The following is a 20,436-nucleotide window of genomic DNA, read 5'->3' on the forward strand; positions in this document are numbered from 1 at the left end:
ATAAATCAGGCAGCACTCTGATGGCGGCATACTGTTGTGGAATGTTTTCCTGTTTGCGGGAAACTTGCAGAATACGATCTTTTATATGGTAGTAGTGTATCCTCATTAAGACATCTCTAGGTGTGTCATCTGGGAGGAATGATGGTTTAGGTACCCTGTGGATCCTGTCCACTAGAAGATCTGATGCAGTTGCCTCAGGAATTAAAGTGGAAAAAAGGGCCTGGGCATATTGCAGAAGCTGAGAAGGGGGGACAGATTCTGGAACCCCCCTCATTTTGAGGTTGTTCCTCCTGGATCTGTCCTCGAGGTCTGCAATTTTATCTTTTAGCCATAAAATGTCCTCCCCTTGTGCTGTGTGCGCTTCTACCATAATATTGTAAGATGAGGTATACTCCTCCATCTTGTGTTCCACCTGATTCACTCTGCGGCCTAGCGTTTGCACTTCCCTCTGGCATTCAGTGATTCCTCTCATCAGATCTGCCTGTAATGAGGAGCGCAGGGACAGCAGCATATCCTTCATTAAGGTATCTGATACTGGCCTGTCTGCTGTGGGGAAATCTGTAATAGGATCCCTGCCCTTAACGCTCTGGCCTGTAGTACTGGAAGGCCCGCTTACCTCCATGGCCGGGTCGGCCTGTGATCTGACCGGTGAGTCCCTCCGCTGCCTCGATTTTGCCGGGCTGCGTGTTGTGGGGGTAGAGGGGCCCGAGGATTGTTCGCTGGGAGGGTTGGTCAGGCAGGAGGAAGCCGCTGGTGTTCCCGCTCCGCCGTTCCGTCCGGATCCCTGGTCCGGCCTGTCAGTTTTGCTGAGGCCCGCGTGAGGCATAATAGCTCGTCATTTTCTGCGGCTGCTGTGGTGTTTTTCAGTGCCGTGGCATCCTTTTCTTGATCCGCAGGGATTTGGCACTCAGATGTCAGTGTTTGGAGCAGAGGATGGTGCTGGTGGGCTCTGATGCTGATGGATTATCTCCGGTGGGCGAGCGGAGCTCCTGGATTAAGCGTCCATCTTGGAGTCCGGTCGCCACGCCCCCGGGTTCCCCTTAATTTTCATACCAGACCTAAAGGGCCCAGTAATGGACTGGAGGGGAACCCACGCCATATTTTTGAATGAATTTTTTTTGTATATTGCCTGGGTTAGGCAATATATTACAGCCGCGAGTAGTTTTAAATGACATTTTTTCCTTTAGAAATGTCATATTGCTGCTCTCATTTATAAAACTATGTGTGCTATTCTTATGCACACTTATATATGTGAGGTTTATTGGGATTCACTTAATATTTATTTTTATCTGTGTATTGTACACTTTTTTCCATTTTTCCTTTTTTGGACACATTGGTATGGATGCATGGAGCCTGCATTATCAGGGTAACTAACCCTCTCATACATGCATTCATCACTGGCATGCACATTACCACTATATTTATCCTTATATGTTAGCCAGTAGGTAGCGCCACCAACCTCACACCTGCATATCATTACTTTCTTCAATTCCATTTCAGGGACTGATCAGGGGAGGCTGCTACCTATTATAATATTGTTGCTATCCTGAGGGCAGAGTTTTTCTCTATAAAACTGTGTACGGCCGCTATGTAAGCAGCCTTACATAGTTTGGGGCGTGGACTCAGCCCCCTGAGCCATGATTGACCAAAGTTACCCTGCCTTTGGCCAGTCATGGCTCTCACAGCAGAGCGCACTGTGATTGGCCAAAGAATGCAGGTCACGTGCATGCTTTTGCCAACCAGTAACTGTGATCTCACAGTGTATTGACGGTCTCGCTGTTCATTATGGAGCGTTCTGCGGGCACTCGAATTTCCCGTGAACGCCCCATAATGTTCTAAATTCGGCCAACGGGCGAACACCCGATGTTTGAGTCAAACTTGCGTTCGACTCGAACATCGGGCTCATCCTTAGCAGCAAGGTGAGATAGAACATTGAAGGCAGCTGAGCTGGGGGGATGGGTTGTCAATTTGGACACAGAATATGATGACAATGAGGTCACATGAGAATGATCTGATTTAGATGTATATGAGAAATTGTCAGGTGACCCCGTATTAGGTCTACAGAGAACATTGAGATCTATTTTAGATGGAGGGATGAAGAAGGGGATCATTTCAAAGGATATTTCAAAGTATTTATGGACACAACACCCCATTACTCTGCTATTATAGACACTACCTAAGATACAGAATCCTCCAACCTGCCCGCCAGGTAGGTCATTAGTGGGGGAGGGGAGATCTTTATATTTTCCAGCAGCTACTTTACCTGATAAGGTGCTGTCACCTCTGGTACATAAAAGTAAAGCCTATGTCAGGGTACAGCAGATTTGTTTGGTAATATTAGGTCTCTATTCCTGGGAGATTTGGACATTTATGGAAGGATTGGTTTGTATTTGTCTGTAGGATGCCATGGCCTCTCCTTAGGTCGGTGTTGTTGGGGTCTCTGTGTTTGGTATTGGAGACGGTCTGTAAGGTGCTCCTTAATGCTTTGCATTCTCTGTTGAACAATTTAATGGATTGTTTATTGGATGGTTTCTTGTGGCCCCCAAAATCCATACCAGACCCTTATCCAAGCACGTAACCTGGCAGGCTGCAGGAAAAGGGGGGGGGACCATTCCAGGCCCATGCCCTCAACATGTGGGTCCCCCCAAAACACCTTGTTTTCATGTTGATAGGCCCTCTCTATGTGAATGGCCTACCCATTCACCAAGAAAAGTGTCAAAAAAGTAAAAACAGAGAACATTGAGATCTATTTTAGATGGAGGGATTAGGAAGGGGATCATTTGTCATTTCAGAGGATTTCAAAGTATTTATGGACACAACATCCTTAGGTCGGTGTTGTCAGGGTCTCCGTGTTTGGTATGTATTGGAGAACAAAATATTACAGCACACACATGTAAAAAAGACATTTACCTCCTGCAAGGCTTATATAAAACATCTAGACATTTTCAAAAAACCTTATAAAAAATATGGGGATTTGGTCACACCATATTGCTATATGGTGCTTAAGCCCACTTACTGCAGCAAAGTACCTCATGATTAGTGGGTCCTACACTATCCATAGAATGGAAGATCCTGCTTCTCTGAACCATGGGAGCAATAAACTCCTCTATATGGGAGAACTAGAGGTCTCCACCCATGACACAGGTGGACACTAATGAGAGGCACTGATGAGGGAGTGCTCCTCACCCAAATGGATTTGGTCAGAATTAGGGATGGGCCGAACACCCCATGGTTCGGTTCACATCCAGAACATGCGAACAGGCAAAAAATTTGTTCGAACGCACGAACACCATTAAAGTCTATGGGACACGAACATGAAAAACCAAAAGTGCTAATTTTAAAGGCTTACATGCAAGTTATTGTCATAAAAAGGGTTTGGGGACCCTGGTCCGGCCCCAGGGGACATGGATCAATGCAAAAAAAGTTTTAAAAATGGGTCCCCCGTACATTTCACTGGGTAACCCTGGCATTTCCCCTTGCGTCAGAGGGGGGTGGGGTCACCCGTCCATGTCATGGATGGCCCCACCCTCGGTTATTCAAGAACTGTCATCCAAGTCACGTGTCATTCTCCTCCTATGGAGGAGGCTGTATCGTTCGTGGATCATAGAAGGATTACATCGTTGGATTTTTTTTTTTTTAATTAAAGGACTTGTACCAAGCTGTGTGTGTGTTTTTTTTAACTTTTTGGCACTTTTTTGGTGAAATGGTAGGAGTACAATGTACCCCATTACCATTTCACAAGGGAGGGGCGGGATCTGGGAGTCCCCTTTATTAAAGGGGGCTTCCAGATTCTGATAAGCCCCCCGCTGCAATCCCCCACAACCACCGGGCAAGGGTTGTGGGGATGAGGCCCTTCTCCCCATCAACATGGAGACAAGGTGCTTTGGGAGGGCTACCCCAAAGTACCCTCCCAATGTTGAGGGCATGTGGCCTGGTACGGTTCAGGAGGGGGGGGCACTCTCTCGTCTCCCCCTCTTTTCCTGTGGTTTGCCAGGTTGCGTGCTCGAATAAGGGTCTGGTATGAATTTTTGGGGGGACTCCATGCCATTTTTTTAAATTTTGGCATGGGGTTCCCCTTAAAATCCATACGAGACCTGAAAGGCCTGATATGGAATTTGGGGGGACCCCCATGCAATTTTTTTTTAAATTTTGGTTCGGGGTTCCCCTTAATATTCCAAGGGCCTGGTAATGGACTGGGGGGATCCCATGCCATTTTTTTCAATGACTTTTATCTGTATTGCTGGACCCGACAATTCATTCTAGCCGCGAGTAGTTTTAAATGACTTTTTTTTCTTTAGAAATGTCATTTTGTGCAGGGACTGTTCTAAACAAGGGAAACATGCGCCACTTTACAGGCATACTATAGACACCCCCTAGATACGAAATTTAAAGGAATATTTCACTTTTATTGTTTCACTTTAAGTATTCTTAAAATCACTGCTCCCGAAAAAACGTCCGTTTTTTAAACTTCTTTTTGCATTGATCCATGTCCCCTGGGGCAGGACCCGGGTCCCCAAACACTTTTTATGACAATAACTTGCATATTAACCCTTAAAATTTGCACTTTTGATTTTTCACGGTCGTGTCCAATAGACTTTGATGGTGTTTGCGTGTTCGAACAAATGTTTTGCTTGTTCGCATGTTCTGCTGTGAACCGAACCGGGGGGGGGGGTTTGGCTCCCTATTGGTCACATATGCTGCCATATTGCACTGCAACAAAAAGAGAAGGTAAATAATATATCTCTATCAAAAATACCACATATAATGATCAACTGACCCATATTGTGTCACATACCTAGGAGAAACCTCCCTGGTACATTCACAGACAGCAGCAAAAGCAGTAGGCAGATTCCAATTGCTGAGATGGTTAACAAAATGAATCTGGAATAACATAAAATAAGCATATAAAGAAAAGCCTGTCTCCATCTCCAGATAATTACACAGTCCATATCATCCAGTCTGCCTCAGAAGTAGTTGCAAATTACTTTAATAATGGCGAGAAATGTCACAGACCAACCACAGATGGTCTTTGATTCACATTAAGCACAACAGTCTTTGTAGAAAGTTACCTCCAAATGAAGATCCACAAGTGCTCGCGATAACAACACCCTTAAATAGTGTTGATTGGCACCAAAACCGCCTTCCTATCTCGTCAGGACTCAGCTAGATCAGCTGTGTACCAAACGTTTTTCTACATCCCTTTGTCAAATGTTATCCCACAAAGAGGATTCAGCACCCTCTAAAGTCCCAATTTCCAATTGTTTTATGTTCTGTTATTCATTCTGGGATGTGGTGCTGATTATCAACTGAAATACTTTATTATTATGTTACCAGCAAAGGGGAATAATCTAGTGTCCTCAGTAAAATACAAACATTTAAACATGTATAATATTGTGGATATTATTTCTACACATTAGATACATTGAATAATTATTGCTAAAAATAGAGAAATTTATTTAGCTTTTTTTTTTATAGAATTCTGACTTTTATTTTTGTTTTTTTCTGTACAGGTGATGAACCAAGTTTTCGGTCATGTTGGACTTCATAAGTACAACTAAGTCACATGGGAAATGAGCCATGTGAGTGTCTTAAGTGACTGAAAGTCACAATTCATCGGAGGATTTACACAGGACTAGGGATGAGCTTCGAGTTCGAGTCGAACACATGTTCGACTCGAACATTGGCTGTTCGCAAGTTCGCCGAACAGCGAACAATTTGGGGTGTTCGCGGCAAATTCAAATGCCGCGGAACACCCTTTAAAAGTCTATGGGAGAAATCAAAAGTGCTAATTTTAAAGGCTTATATGCAAGTTATTGTCATAAAAAGTGTTTGGGGACCTGGGTCCTGCCCCAGGGGACATGGATCAATGCAAAAAAAAGTTTTAAAAATGGCCGTTTTTTCAGGAGCAGTGATTTTAATAATGCTTAAAGTGAAACAATAGTCAAAAGTGTAATATTCCTTTAAATTTCGTAGCTGGGGGGTGTCTATAGTATGCCTGTAAAGGGGCGCATGTTTCCCGTGTTTAGAACAGTCTGACAGCAAAATGACATTTGAAAGGAAAAAAGCCATTTAAAACTACTCGCGGCTATTGCCTCGCAGGTCCGACAATACACATAGAAGTTCATTGATAAAAACGGCATGGGAATTCCCCACAGGGGAACCCCGAACCATAATTTAAAAAAAATAACGTGGGGGTCCCCCTAAATTCCATACCAGACCCTTCAGGTCTGGTATGGATTTTAAGGGGAACCTCGCGCCAAAAAAAAAAACGCGTGGGGTCCCCCCAAAGATCCATACCAGACCCTTATCCGAGCACGCAACCTGGCAGGCCGCAGGAAAAGAGGGGGGGACGAGAGAGCACCCCCCCTCCTGAGCCGTACCAGTCCACATGCCCTCAACATTGGGAGGGTGCTTTGGGGTAGCCCCCAAAACACCTTGTCCCCATGTTCATGAGGACAAGGGCCTCATCCCCACAACCCTGGCCGGTGGTTGTGGGGGTCTGCGGGCGGGGGGCTTATCGGAATCTGGAAGCCCCCTTTAACAAGGGCACCCCCGGATCCCGGCCCCCCCGTGTGAAATGGTAAGAGGGTACAAGTGCCCCTACCATTTCACTGAAAAACTGTCAAAAATGTTAAAAATGACAAGAGACAGTTTTTGACAATTCCTTTATTTAAATGCTTCTTCTTTCTTCTATCTTCTTCTTCTTCTTCTTCTGGCTCTTCTGGTTCTTCCTCCGGCGTTCTCATCCAGCATCTCCTCTGTGGCGTCTTCTATCTTCTTCTCCTCGGGCCGCTCCACACCCATGGCATGGGGGGAGGCTCCCGCTCTTCTCTTCATCCTTCTCTTCTTCATTTTCTTCTCCGGGCCACTCTGCATCCATGCTGGCATGAAGGGAGGCTCCCGCTGTGTGATGGCGTCTCCTCTTCTGACAGTTCTTAAATAACGGGGGGCGGGGCCACCTGGTGACCCCGCCCCCTCTGACGCACGGGACATGATGGGACTTCCCTGTGGCATTCCCCGTGACGTCACAGGGAAGTCCCGTCAAGTCACCGTGCGTCAGAGGGGGGCAGGGTCACCGGGTGGCCCCGCCCCCCGTTATTTAAGAACCGTCAGATGAGGAGACGCCGTCACACAGCGGGAGCCTCCCTCCATGCCAGCATGGATGCGGAGTGGCCTGGAGAAGAAAATGAAGAAGAGAAGAAGAGAAGAAGAGAAAAAGAAAGGAAGATGAAGAAGATGAAGAGAAGAGCGGGAGCCTCCCCCCCATGCCATGGGTGTGGAGCAGCCCGAGGAGAAGAAAATAGAAGACGCCGTGGAGGAGATGCTGCACGAGAACACCGGAGGAAGAACCAGAAGAGCCAGAAGAACCAGAAGATGAAGGAAGATAGAAGAAAGAAGAAGCATTTAAATAAAGGAATTGTCAAAAACTGTCTCTTGTCACTTTTAACTTTTTTGACAGTTTTTTAGTGAAATGGTAGGGGTACTACCCCCTTACCATTTCACACAGGAGGGGGACCGGGATCTGGGGGTCCCCTTGTTAAATAAGCCCCCCGCCCGCAGACCCCCACAACCACCGGCCAGGGTTGTGGGGATGAGGCCCTTGTCCTCATCAACATGGGGACAAGGTGTTTTGGGGGCTACCCCAAAGCACCCTCCCAATGTTGAGGGCATGTGGCCTGGTACGGTTCAGGAGGGGGGGCGCTCTCTGGTCCCCCCCTCTTTTCCTGCGGCCTGCCAGGTTGCATGCTCGGATAAGGGTCTGGTATGGATTTTTGGGGGGACCCCACGCCGTTTTTTTTTTTTTTTGGCGCGGGGTTCCCCTTAAAATCCATACCAGACCTGAATGGAAGGGCCTGGTATGGAATTTAGGGGGACCCCCACGTCATTTTTTTTTTTAAATTTTGGTTCGGGGTTCCACTGTGGGGAATTCCCATGCCGTTTTTATCAATGAACTTCTATGTGTATTGTCGGACCAACAATGCAATAGCTGCGAGTAGTTTTAAATGGTTTTTTTCCTTCGAAATGTCATTTTGCTGTCAGATTGTTCTAAACACGGGAAACATGCGCCCCTATACAGGCATACTATAGACACCCCCCAGCTACGAAATTTAAAAGGGATATTACACTTTTGTTGTTTGACTTTAAGCATTATTAAAATCACTGCTCCCGAAAAAACGGCCGTTTTTAAAACTTTTTTTTGCATTGATCCATGTCCCCTGGGGGTCCCCAAACACTTTTTATGACAATAACTTGCATATAAGCCTTTAAAATTAGCACTTTTGATTTCTCCCATAGACTTTTAAAGAGTGTTCCGCGGCATTCGAATTTGCCGCGAACACCCCAAATTGTTCGCTGTTCGGCGAACTTGCGAACAGCCAATGTTCGGGTCGAACATGAGTTCGACTCGAACTCGAAGCTCATCCCTACTCAGGATCTGGCAATGAAGTAAAACCCTTGGGAACACAGCTCAGTTAGTGAATGATGAAAATACATTACACGTTCAAAGCTCCATGAAAAAGGATAAAGATGAGAATCATGAAGAAAACAGTTCAGTCATTTGTGCTCATCTTTAAATATTGTCAAAATGTAAAATATTCACAGGCCTTTTAAGTGTGTGTCTGATGGGGATAAGCACTAAACTCAAAAGCAGTTGATCAATACATTCCAGTTTGTTCACAGATTTTAGTTTGCTTTATTTTAAGTAGCATTTACTTTCACTTTTTCCCTAGCTTGTGAGATGACATTGGGGCTATGAAATGAATGGAACATGCGCAACTCCTATAACCACTTCAGCCCCGGAAGAATTTACCCCCTTCCTGACCAGAGCACTTTTTGCGATTCGGCACTGCGTCACTTTAACTGACAATTGCACGGTCGTGCGACGTGGCTCCCAAACAAAATTGACGTCCTTTTTTTTTCCACAAATAGAGCTTTATTTTGGTGGTATTTGATCACCCCTGCACTTTTTATTTTTTGCGCTATAAACAAAAAAAGAGTGACAATTTTGAAAAAAAAACTTATTATTTTTTTACTTTTTGTTATAATAAATATCCCCCAAAAATATATAAAAAAACAATTTTTCCTCAGTTTAGGCTGATACATATTCTTCTACATATCTTTGGTTAAAAAAAAAAAAAAAAAAAAAATCGCAATAAGCGTTTATTGATCGGTTTGCGCAAAAGTTATAGCGTTTACAAAATAGGGGATAGTTTTATGGCATTTTTATTAATATATTTTTTTTTTAAATGGTGGCAATCAGCGATTTTTATTGTGACTGACATTATGGTGGACACATCGGACATTTTTGACACATTTTTGGGTCCATTGTCATTTATACAGCAATCAGTGCTATACAAATGCACTGATTCCTGTGTAAGTGACACTGGCAGTGAAGGGGTTAACCACTAGGTGGCAGTGTAGGGGTTAAGTGTGTCCTAGGGGCGTGTTTCTAACTGTGAGGGGCATGGCTGTGTGTGACATGTGACTGATCTCTGCTCCGATGACAGGGAACAGAGATCCAGTGACACTGTCACTAGGCAGAACGGGGAGATGCGTAGTGACAGTGTCAACATCTCCCCGTTCTTCCTCCCCATGAGGCGATCAGGGGTATCCCCATGGCGATCAAGTCCGCGGGAACCGCGACCTGACTCACGGAGCTCACGGGCTCGCTGGCCGCCTCTTAAAGGGGAACGTACAGGTACGTGGTTTTGCCTGTATGAGCCCTTCTGCCGCAGTATATCTGTGTGAGGCGGTCAGCAAGCGGTTAATATCCCTCCTTATTCCAGTGTTTCCTCTGCAGCTGAAGCTTATGAATCCTGTGGTTATAGATTAGCCCGGCCTTAACTGTAAAACTTAGTTATATTCAGAGCATTAAAAATGGCTTCTCTCTAGTGTGAACCCTCTGGTGTCTGATAAGCTCTGAATTCACTGCAAAGGCTTTATCACATTCAGAACATGGATATGGCTTCTCTCCAGTGTGGACCCTCTCGTGTCTGATAAGCTGTTCCCTCTTTATAAAAGCTTTGCCACATTCAGAACACTGATATGGCTTCTCTCCAGTGTGAATCCTCTGGTGTTTGATAAGATCTGACTTCCCAGTAAAAGCTTTGCCACATCCAGAGCACAGATATGGCTTCTCTCCAGTGTGGACCCTCTGGTGTACTTTGAGATATGACTTCTGTTTAAAAGCTTTGCCACATTCAGAACACCAATATGGCTTCTCTCCAGTATGAACCCTTTGGTGTATAATAAGGTGTTCCCTTGTTGTAAAAGGTTTGTCACATTCAGAACATTGATATGGCTTCTCTCCAGTGTGGACCGTTTCATGTCTGACAAGGTGTTGCTTTGTGGTAAAAGATTTCTCACATTCTGAACACTGATATGGCTTCTCTCCAGTGTGGATCCTCTGATGTATGATAAGGTGTGACTTATCTAAAAAATCTTTTTTACAAACAAAACACTGATATGGCTTTATTCCAGTGTGCACTCTCTGGTGTTTGATAAGATTTGATTTCAATGTAAAATGTTTGTCACATTCAGAACACTGATATGACTTCTCTCCAGTGTGAACCCTCTGGTGTTGGATAAGATTTGATTTATGTGTAAAAGCTTTGTCACATTCAGAACACTGATATGACTTCTCTCCAGTGTGGACCCTCTGGTGTCTGATAAGGGTTGATGCTACGCTAAAAGCTTTGTCACATTCATAACACTGATATGACTTCTCTCCAGTGTGAATCCTCTGGTGTATGATTAGCTTTCCCTTGGCTTTAAAATCTTTGCCACATTCAGAACAGCGATATGGCTTTTCTCCAGTGTGAACCATTTGGTGTTGGATAAGGTTTTCCTTCACTGTAAAAGCATTATCAAATTCAGAACACTGATCAGGCTTCTCTTCAGTGTGGACCCTCTGGTGTGTAATAAGATCTGAATTCTGTGTAAAAGCTTTATCACATTCAGAACATTGATACGGCTTCTCTTCAGTGTGAACCCTCTGATGTTTTATAAGGCTTTCCTTCACTGTAAAAGCTTTGTCACATTCAGAACACTGATATGGTTTCTCTTCAGTGTGAACCTTCTGGTATGTGATACGTTTTGCCTCCATTGTAAAACCTTTATTACCTTCCAAACAGGAAATATCTTCTGAAATGACTTCTGTTACATATACATGGGTTGGACTTTAATGTAAAGCCATTGTCACTTCCAGAACACTGAAATCACTTCTCGTTGGTGTCCTCTGAGGCTGGATCAATGCCGAAGAGGTTTCAAAACATTTATGACTTTTAGAACGTGGCTATGACTTGTGTCCTCTGTGAATCCTCCATTGAACAGCAATAAAGACTTTCAGACCTGTACAAGAAAAATAAAATCAAAATTCTATATAAAAGGGCTAAATAAAGTTGTTTTCTATTTTTATGTTCTTTAATAAATATACAATATGTTGTCAAAAGTATTGGGACGCCTGCCTTTACACACACATGAACTTTAATGACATCCCAGTTTTATGCCCCGTACACACGGTCGGACTTTGTTCGGACATTCCGACAACAAAATCCTAGGATTTTTTCCGACGGATGTTGGCTCAAACTTGTCTTGCCTACATACGGTCACACAAAGTTGTCGGAAAATCCGATCGTTCTAAACGCGGTGACGTAAAACACGTACGTGGGAACTATAAACGGGGCAGTGGCCAATAGCTTTCATCTCTTTATTTATTCTGAGCATGCGTGGCACTTTGTCCATCGGATTTGTGTACATACGGTCGGAATTTCCGACAACGGATTTTGTTGTCGGAAAATTTTATATCCTGCTCTCAAACTTTGTGTGTCGGAAAATCCGATGGAAAATGTCCGATTGAGCCCACACACGGTCAGAATTTCTGACAACACGCTCCGATCGGAAAATCCGACCGTGTGTACGGGGCATTAGTCTGTAGGGTTCAATATGGAGTTGGCCCCGCCCTTTGCAGCTATAACAGCTTCAACTCTTCTGGGAAGGCCGTCCACAAGGTTTAGGAGTGTTTCTATGGAAATTTTTGACCATTCTTCCAGAAGAGCATTTGTGAGGTCAGGCACTGATGTTGGACAAGAAGGCCTGGCTCGCAGTCTCTATTCTAATTCATCCCAAGGGTGTTCTATTGGGATGAGGTCGGGACTCTGTGCAGGCTAGTCAAGTTTCTCCACCCCAAACGCAGTCATCCGTGTCTTATGGACCTTGCTTTGTGCACTGATCCAAATCATTTGGTGGAGGGGGAGATTATGGTGTTTTTTTTTGTTCAGGGGTTCGGTTTGGCCCCTTGGTTACAATGAAGGGAAATTTTTAAGGCGTCAGCGTACTAAAACATTTTGGACAATTTCATGCTCCCATCTTTGTGGGAACAGTTTGGGGAAGGCCTCTTCCATAATGACTGCACACCAGTGCACAAAGCAAGGTCCATAAAGACATGGATGAGCGAGTTTGGGGTGGAGGAACTTGACAGGCCTGCACAGAGTCCTGACCTAAACCCGATAGAACACCTTTGGGATGAATTAGAGCTGCCTTCTTGTCCAACATCAGTGCCTGATCTCACAAATGCACTTCTGGAAGAATGGTCCAACATTCCCATAGACACACTCCTAAACCTTGTGGACAGCCTTCCCAGAAGAGTTGAAGATGTTATAGTTGTAAAGGGTGGGCCAACTCAATATTGAACCCTCCAGACTAGGACTGGGATGCCATTAAAGTTCATGTGCGTGTAAAGGCAGGCGTCCCAATACTTTTGATAATATAGTGTATCTTATATATAGAAAGATTATGTACAACATCATATATAAATATATTAACCTAGATAGATTTTTTTTACTCAAAAAAATGTGTATTTGTGTGTGCACACAGTATTTGCAGCGTTCAGCACAGACAATGGAGTCACACAATGTAATGTATAAGAAGCTGTGGCATTGTTACAGATCATACAGAACAATAACTTGCTTTGTCTACAGTTTCACTTTTTATAAACAAATGAACAGAGAAAAAAGGAAACACCCGAGAACAATTCAACTGGACACAGCAAGTATCTCTCTCCAGTACATACATAGATAGCCGACACGGTTTAACCACTTGCTGAAGACACTATAGCCAAATGACAGCTACAGCGCAGCCGGCTAGTTCTGGGAGGACGTCATATGAGGGCCTCCCGTGATTGCACCTGATATTGGGGACGGGCCACATGCTCTGTGATCACAGTAATGTAGAAAAAATGATCCGCACTCCGGTTGTTGCTCTTAAAATTTCTTCATTTTATTGAATAGCCACAGTGAACAAACACTGATTAAGTCATTTGATGCGTTTCAGCCTATAAGGCCTTAGTCATAACCCATGCCTAAGGCCTTATAGGCTGAAACGCGTCAACTGACAATCTTCATTTGTTCACTGAGGCTATTCAATAAAATGAAGAAATTTTAAGAGCAACAACCGGAGTGCGGATCATTTTTTCTACATTACTCTACTCAGCCAGCAACTGTGGATCGAGCACCCGGGAGCTCTGCTATCTGTGTGGTGTATGGGTAGTAGCACTGACCTTTCTGTTTATATTCTGTGATCACAGTGTCCTCCGGTGGCTCTTTACCACGTGATCAGCTGTGTCCAATTACAGCTGATCACGGATCTAAACAGAAGCCAATTATAAGCACTTCTTTCCTCATATTGGCAGCATGAGCAGAGGAGAAGAGAGCCAAATGGCTAAATGGCTTGTGAAAAATGGACATGTACACTGAGAATCAGTGCTGCAAATCAGTGTCGACCAGTGCTGCCAATCAGTGCTCATCAGTGTCTCCTCATCAGTGTCACCTATTAGTGCCGCCTATCAGTGCCCACCAGTGCTGCCTCATCAGTGCCCATTAGTGCCGCCCATCAGTGCTGCTCATCAGTGCCCATTAGTGCAGCCTATCAGTGCACATCAGTGAAGGATAAAAATGACCTGTTTGCAAAATGTTATATCAAACTATAAAAAAAAAATGTTTTTTCAAAATGTTTCAACTTTATTCACTTATTTAGCAAAAAATAAAAAAAAATCTCTATTTGTGTGAACAAAATGATAATAATTTTGTTTGAGTACAGTGTTGTATGACCGCACAATTGTCATTTAAAGTGCGACAGCGCTGAAGGCTGAAACTTTTATCTGGGCAGGAAGGGGGTGGCTGTGCCTGTGACTAAAGGATCCATCTCCAATGTAGTTACCACTTAGTAGAATACAACGGCTCTGTCCCTTTTTAGGGAGATAAAAAAGTAAAACCTGTGAAAGTCTATGAGGAACTTACTTGGGGAGGAGAGCGAGACCCGGGGTATCCTGCCAGTTCTGCCAGAGAGGGACATACATTTCCTCTGGGAAATTAAGATGTTGGTAAATTAATTTACATTAATTCATATTCTGGACCACGCCTATTTCTAACACTTGTTGTTTACAAGTTCAAATCAGTTATTCAGTTTGAAAAAAAAAAAAAAAAGACACAAATCCATCTAGTTCAACCCAAAAATTATATATATATATATATATATATATATATATATATATATATATATATATATATATATATATATCACACATACACACACACACACATATACACATATATAAACTCTTATCTCTGAACTTTCGACCGTCAAGAACGCGGTGACATTCAACACTATGACGAGCCGAGAAAATGAAGTTCAATGCTTCCGAGCATGTGTGCTTTTTTTTGCGCATCAGAATTGCATACAGACGATCTCATTTTCGGATAGGAACTTTTTCCGACCGAAAAATAGAGAACCTGCTCTCAATCTTTTGCTGGCTGGAATTCCGCCAGCAAAAGTCCGATGGAGCATACACACAGTCGCATTTTCCGACCAAAAGCTCACATCGGTCTTTTGCTGGCGGCATTTCCGATCGTGTGTACAGGGCATTAGACCTCTCTGCTGCCTTCGACACAGTTGACCACCTGCTCCTCCTCAGCAAACTACACTCCCTTGGCCTCTGTGATTCTACTTTATCCTGGTTCTCCTCCTACCTATCTCTGTGCACTTTCAGTGTCACTTACAACTCCATCTCCTCCGCTCTTCTTCCTCTCTCTGTTGTTACCCCAAGGCTCTGTCCTTGGGCCCCTCCTATTTTCGCACTATACCTCTTCCCTGGGCCAGTTGATAATCTCCCATGGCTTCCAACACCACCTCTATGCCAAAGACAACCATATCTATCTCTCCACTCCTCAACTCACCCCCTTGATCTCCTCACAGATCTAAAACTTACTGAATGACATATCGGTATGGATGTCACACCACTTCCTCAAACTCAATCTTTCTAAAACTGAGCTTGTTATATTTCCTCCTTCCCGGTACCCTCCCCATGATTTTACCTTTAAGAGCAACAGCACAACCATTGGTCCCTCCACACATGCCAGGGTCCTGGGTGTAATCCTTGGCTCTGACCTCTCCTTCAGCCCCCACATCCAATCACTGGCTAAATCCTGTCGCCTTAACCTCCGCAACATCTCCAGAATTCAACCCTTCCTGACTAATGACACCACAAAGCAACTTCTTCACTCCTTGATTATTTCCCGCCTCGACTACTGCAACTCTCTCCTTAATGGCCTACCCTTACACAGGCTCCTCCACTTCAGTCTATTATGAATGCTGCTGCTAGACTAATACACCTCACTAATCGATCCGTGACTGCTGCTCCTCTCTGCCAATCCCTTCACTGGCTTCCCCTCCCCCACGTATAAAATTCAAAATGCTAACCACAACATACAAGGCCATCCACAACATCGCCTCCAGCTACATCACCAACCTCATCTGCAGATATCGCCAAATCGCCCCCTCCGCTCCTCCCAGGACCTCCTGCTCTCTAGCTGCCTTGTTACCTCCTCCATACTTGCCTTCAGGACTTCTCCAGAGCCTCTCCCATCCTCTGGAACTCACTGCCCCAGTATGTCCGATCAGCCCCTACCCTGTCCACCTTTAGGAGATCCCTGAAAACTCACTTATTCAGGGACGCCTATCCCACACCCACCTAACAACTGTCCCTGAGCCACCCCCATCAAATCATTCCCAGCATCTATAACCTTTTGTACCACCACCCCCTCCCTTTAGAATGTAAGCTCTACGAGCCGGGCCCTCCTGTACCTTCTGTATTGAACTGCACTGTAATTGTGCTGTCTCCCCTCTACATTGTAAAGTGCTGCGTAAAATGTTGGCGCTATATAAATCGTGTATAATAATAATATTCATACCCCCTTATATATATTGAACATGGTGATCATATCCCCCCTCAATCTCCTCTTCTCAAGAGAGAATAAATTCAGTTCCTCTAATCTTTCCTCATAGCTGAGCTCCTCCATGCCTCTTATCAGTTTGGTTGCCCTTCTCTGCACTTTCTCCAGTTCCCCGATATCCTTTTTGAGAACTGGAGCCCAAAACTGAACTGCATATTCCAGATGAGGTCGTACTAATGATTTGTACAGATGATGTCTCTCTCTGGAGTCCATACCTCTCTTATACAAGAAAGGACTTTGCTCGCTTTGGAAACCACAGCCTGGCATTGCATGTTATTATTGAGCTCACAATCTACCAAAACCCCCAGATCCTTCTCCACTATGGATCCCCCAGTTATACTCCCCCTAGTATATATGATATATATTCTTAGCCCCCAAGTGCATAACTTTACATTTATCAACAAACCTCATCTGCCCCAGACCCAATATCATTTATAAAGAAAATAAAAAAGTAAGGGTCCACTCCCAACCCTGAAACTTGGGGTACACCACTGATGACCTTAGACCATTCAGAGTAAGAATCATTAACCACTAACCACTAGTGCAGTTTTTAGATTTTTTACTGATCAGTGTATTGGTGTCACTTGAGACATTAAACAGCGTTAGGGGTAGTTAGTGGTAGGCTCAGGTAGGTGTGGGGTACCCAACCCATATCTTTCCTAATAAAGGTTTAACCACTTGATCACCCCCAGTAAACCCTTTCACCCCCTGTCACAGTGTCACTAGTATAGTGTACAGATTATTTTTTTGATCACCGTATTAGTGTCACAAGTAACGCTAGTTAGCGGCAGTCTTGTATAGCATCAGGGTACCTGCCATTCATTCACTTATAAAGGTTTAATCCCTTGATCACCCCCCAGTTAACCCCCTTCACTCCCTGTCACAGTTTTATTAGTATAGTGTACAGATCTATTTTCTGATCACATGTGACATCCGTTAGGTGTTAGTGTCAGTTAGTGGTAGCGTCAATCCCAGACAGCATCAGATTTTAACCCTTTGATTTCCAGGAACACTAACACACACACTATATATCCTATTTAATTTGTTCATAAACGACCTGGAGGATGGGGTAAACAGTTCAATCTCTGTATTTGCAGACAATACTAAGCTAAGCAGGGCAATAACTTCTCCACAGGATGTGGAAATCTTGCAAAAAGATCTGAACAAATTAATGGGGTGGGCAACTACATTTATAAAATGTAAAATAATGCATTTGGGTGGCAAAATATGAATGCAATCTATAGACTGGGGGAATCTAGGATGGAAAAGGACCTGAGGGTCCTAGTAGATGATAGGCTCAGCAATGGCATGCAATGCCAAGCTGCTGCTAACAAAGCAAACAGAATATTGGCATTAAAAAGGGGATCAACTCCAGAGATAAAACGATAATTCTCCCGCTCTACAAGACTCTGGTCCGGCCGCACCTGGAGTATGCTGTCCAGTTCTGGGCACCAGTCCTCAGGAAGGATGTACTGGAAATGGAGCGAGTACAAAGAAGGGCAACAAAGCTAATAAAGGGTCTGGAGGATCTTAGTTATGAGGAAAGGTTGTGAGCTCTGAACTTATTCTCTCTGGAGAAGAGACGCTTGAGAGGGGATATGATTTCAATGTATAAATACCGGACTGGTGACCCTATAATAGAAATAAAACTTTTTCGCAGAAGAGAGAGTTTAACAAGACTCGCGGCCACGCATTAAAATTAGAAGAAAAGAGGTTTAACCTTAAACTACGTAGAGGGTTCTTTACTGTAAGAGCAGCAAGGATGTGGAATTCCCTTCCACAGGCGGTGGTCTCAGCGGGGAGCATTGATAGCTTCAAGAAACTGTTAGATAAGCACCTGAATGACCGCAACATACAGGGATATGTAATGTAATACTGACACATAATCACACACATAGGTTGGACTTGATGGACTTGTGTCTTTTTTCAACCTCACCTACTATGTAACTATGTATATACCTTCATCACTAGTATAGTGTCTGAACGGATCAATATCTTTGATCTGATCAGAACTATACTAGCGTCCCCAGTAGTATAGTATTCCCAAAACACAGCATTAGCAGGATCAGCCCAGGCACCTGCCAGCACCTGTGTTTAGCCCCTCCGTCCTGCACAACCAAAGTCAGTAGATCACTGTCACTTGCAATACATGGCACACAAAACCGCAGCATTAGCAGAGTGACGCCTGATCCCTGCTAGAGCTAGCAGTTCATTTTTGTAGTGATTCAAGCAGTCTCTGACAACCAGGTGCTTCTTTACCTGTGAGTCACACTAGGTACCTAAAAATGTAGTGGCCAAAATGTGAAGTGCCCTACAGGATAATGAGCTTAATAGATGAGAGCGCAGGTGAAGCCGCACTGTCAGAATCTGATTCAGGCTCAGTATACGAACCTGTAGCGAGCAGCGTCACCCTGAAAGATAGGTCTGATGACAGAGTAGTGGTTTCTGCTAAGGTCAGGCATACCCAACCCTGTTCTTCCGTTGCTGGGATGCAACAATTGCATGGTTCTTGTAGGCAGCAGAGAGCCAGTACTAGCACTGCTCAAGCTTCTGGTGAACTGATAAGCACCAGTGGCCTAGTACATCCTGGTCATAGACAAATCACCATTGCAGTAGCTTTTGGTGACATGGCGAGTCCCATAAATGCAGTTCAAGCTGGGGCAGTGGCTAGCACAAGTAGTGTCCCGTAGCCACCAAGAATTCAAAGACAGGCCCATAGAGCCCATAGTTCCCTTCTTGATGCGATTGCAAATCCTGATTGGCAGCCCACCACTTCTGCAGCGCCCGTAATACCCCTATTCACTGGCCAACCTGGAATTCAGGTGGAAACAGTGGATTTTAGTACCCTTGACTTTTACAAGCTGTTTTTTACGTTAGATATGTACAGATCTATTGTGGATCAAAGCAATTTACAGTCGTATGCAAAAGTTTAGGAACCCCTGACAATTTCCATGATTGTCATTTATAAATATTTGGGTTTTTGGATCAGCAATTTCATTTTGATCTATCAAATAACTGAAGGACACAGTAGTATTTCAGTAGTGAAATGAGGTTTATTGGATTAACAGAAAATGCGCAATATGCATCAAAACGAAATTAGACAGGTGCATAAATTTGTGCACCCCAACAGAAAAATCACATCAATATTTAGAAGAGCCTCCTTTAGCAGGAATAACAGCCTCTAGATGCTTCCTATAGCCTGTAATGAGTGTCTGGATTCTGGATGAATGTATTTTGGACCATTCCTCCTTACAAAACATCTCCAGTTCATTTAGGTTTGATGGTTGCCAAGCATGGACAGCCCGCTTCAAATCACCCCACAGATGTTCAATGATATTCAGGTCTGGGGACTGGGATGGCCATTCCAGAACATTGTACTTGTTCCTCTGCATAAATGCCCGAGTAGATGTTGAGCAGTGTTTTGGGTCGTTGTCTTGTTGACATATCCAGCTCCGGCGTAACTTAAACTTTGTGATCGATTCCTCAACATTATTGTCAAGAATCTGCTGATATTGAGTGGAATCCATGTGACCCTCAACTTTAACAAGATTCCCAGTACCGGCACTGGCCACACAGCCCCACAGCATGATGGAACCTCCACCAAATTTTACTGTGGGTAGCAAGTGTTCTTCTTGGAATGCTGTGTTCTTTTGCCGCCATGCACAACGCCCCTTGTTATGACCAAATAACTCAATCTTTGTTTCATCAGTCCACAGCACCTTATTCCAAAATGAAGCTGGCTTGTCCAAATGTGCGTTTGCATACCTCAATAGACTCCGTTTGTGGCGTGTGTGCAGAAAAGGCTTCTTTCCCACTCTCCCATACAGCTTCTCCCTGTGCAAAGTGCGCTGAATTTTTGAAGGATGCACAGTGACACCATCTGCAGCAAGTTGATGTTGTAGGTCTTTGGAGGTGGTCCGTGGGATGTTTTTGAACGTTCTCACCATCCTTCGCCTCTCCAATATTTTATGTGGCCTGCCACTTCTGGCCTTAACAAGAACTGTTCCTGTGGTCTTCCATTTCCTTACAGTGAACACTGACAGCTTATATCTCTGCCATAACTTTTTGTAGCCTTCCCCTAAACCATAATGTAGAACAATCTTTGTTTTCAGGTCCTTTGAGTGTTGTTTTGAGGCCCCCATGTTGCCAC

General features: G+C 44.1%; 1 protein-coding gene across 2 annotated transcripts in view; it reads right to left on the reverse strand.

The window, feature by feature from the left end:
• LOC141126579 (uncharacterized) overlaps positions 1 to 20,436 on the reverse strand; it is a 927,381-nt gene that overhangs the window by 190,442 nt on the left and 716,503 nt on the right. Inside the window, exons 1-2 of one of the 2 annotated variants that reach the window (XM_073612499.1) lie at positions 10,907 to 11,104; positions 9,899 to 10,846 (exon numbers count right to left, since the gene is read on the reverse strand). In XM_073612499.1, the coding sequence (XP_073468600.1) occupies positions 9,899 to 10,846; positions 10,907 to 11,104 (1,146 nt within the window). Of the gene's footprint in view, positions 1 to 9,898; positions 11,105 to 20,436 lie in introns of those variants that run through there. The other variant, XM_073612498.1, reaches the window with a different exon arrangement.

The sequence above is a fragment of the Aquarana catesbeiana genome, linkage group LG02 (assembly GCF_042186555.1).
Source record: "Aquarana catesbeiana isolate 2022-GZ linkage group LG02, ASM4218655v1, whole genome shotgun sequence".
NCBI lineage: Eukaryota > Metazoa > Chordata > Amphibia > Anura > Ranidae > Aquarana > Aquarana catesbeiana.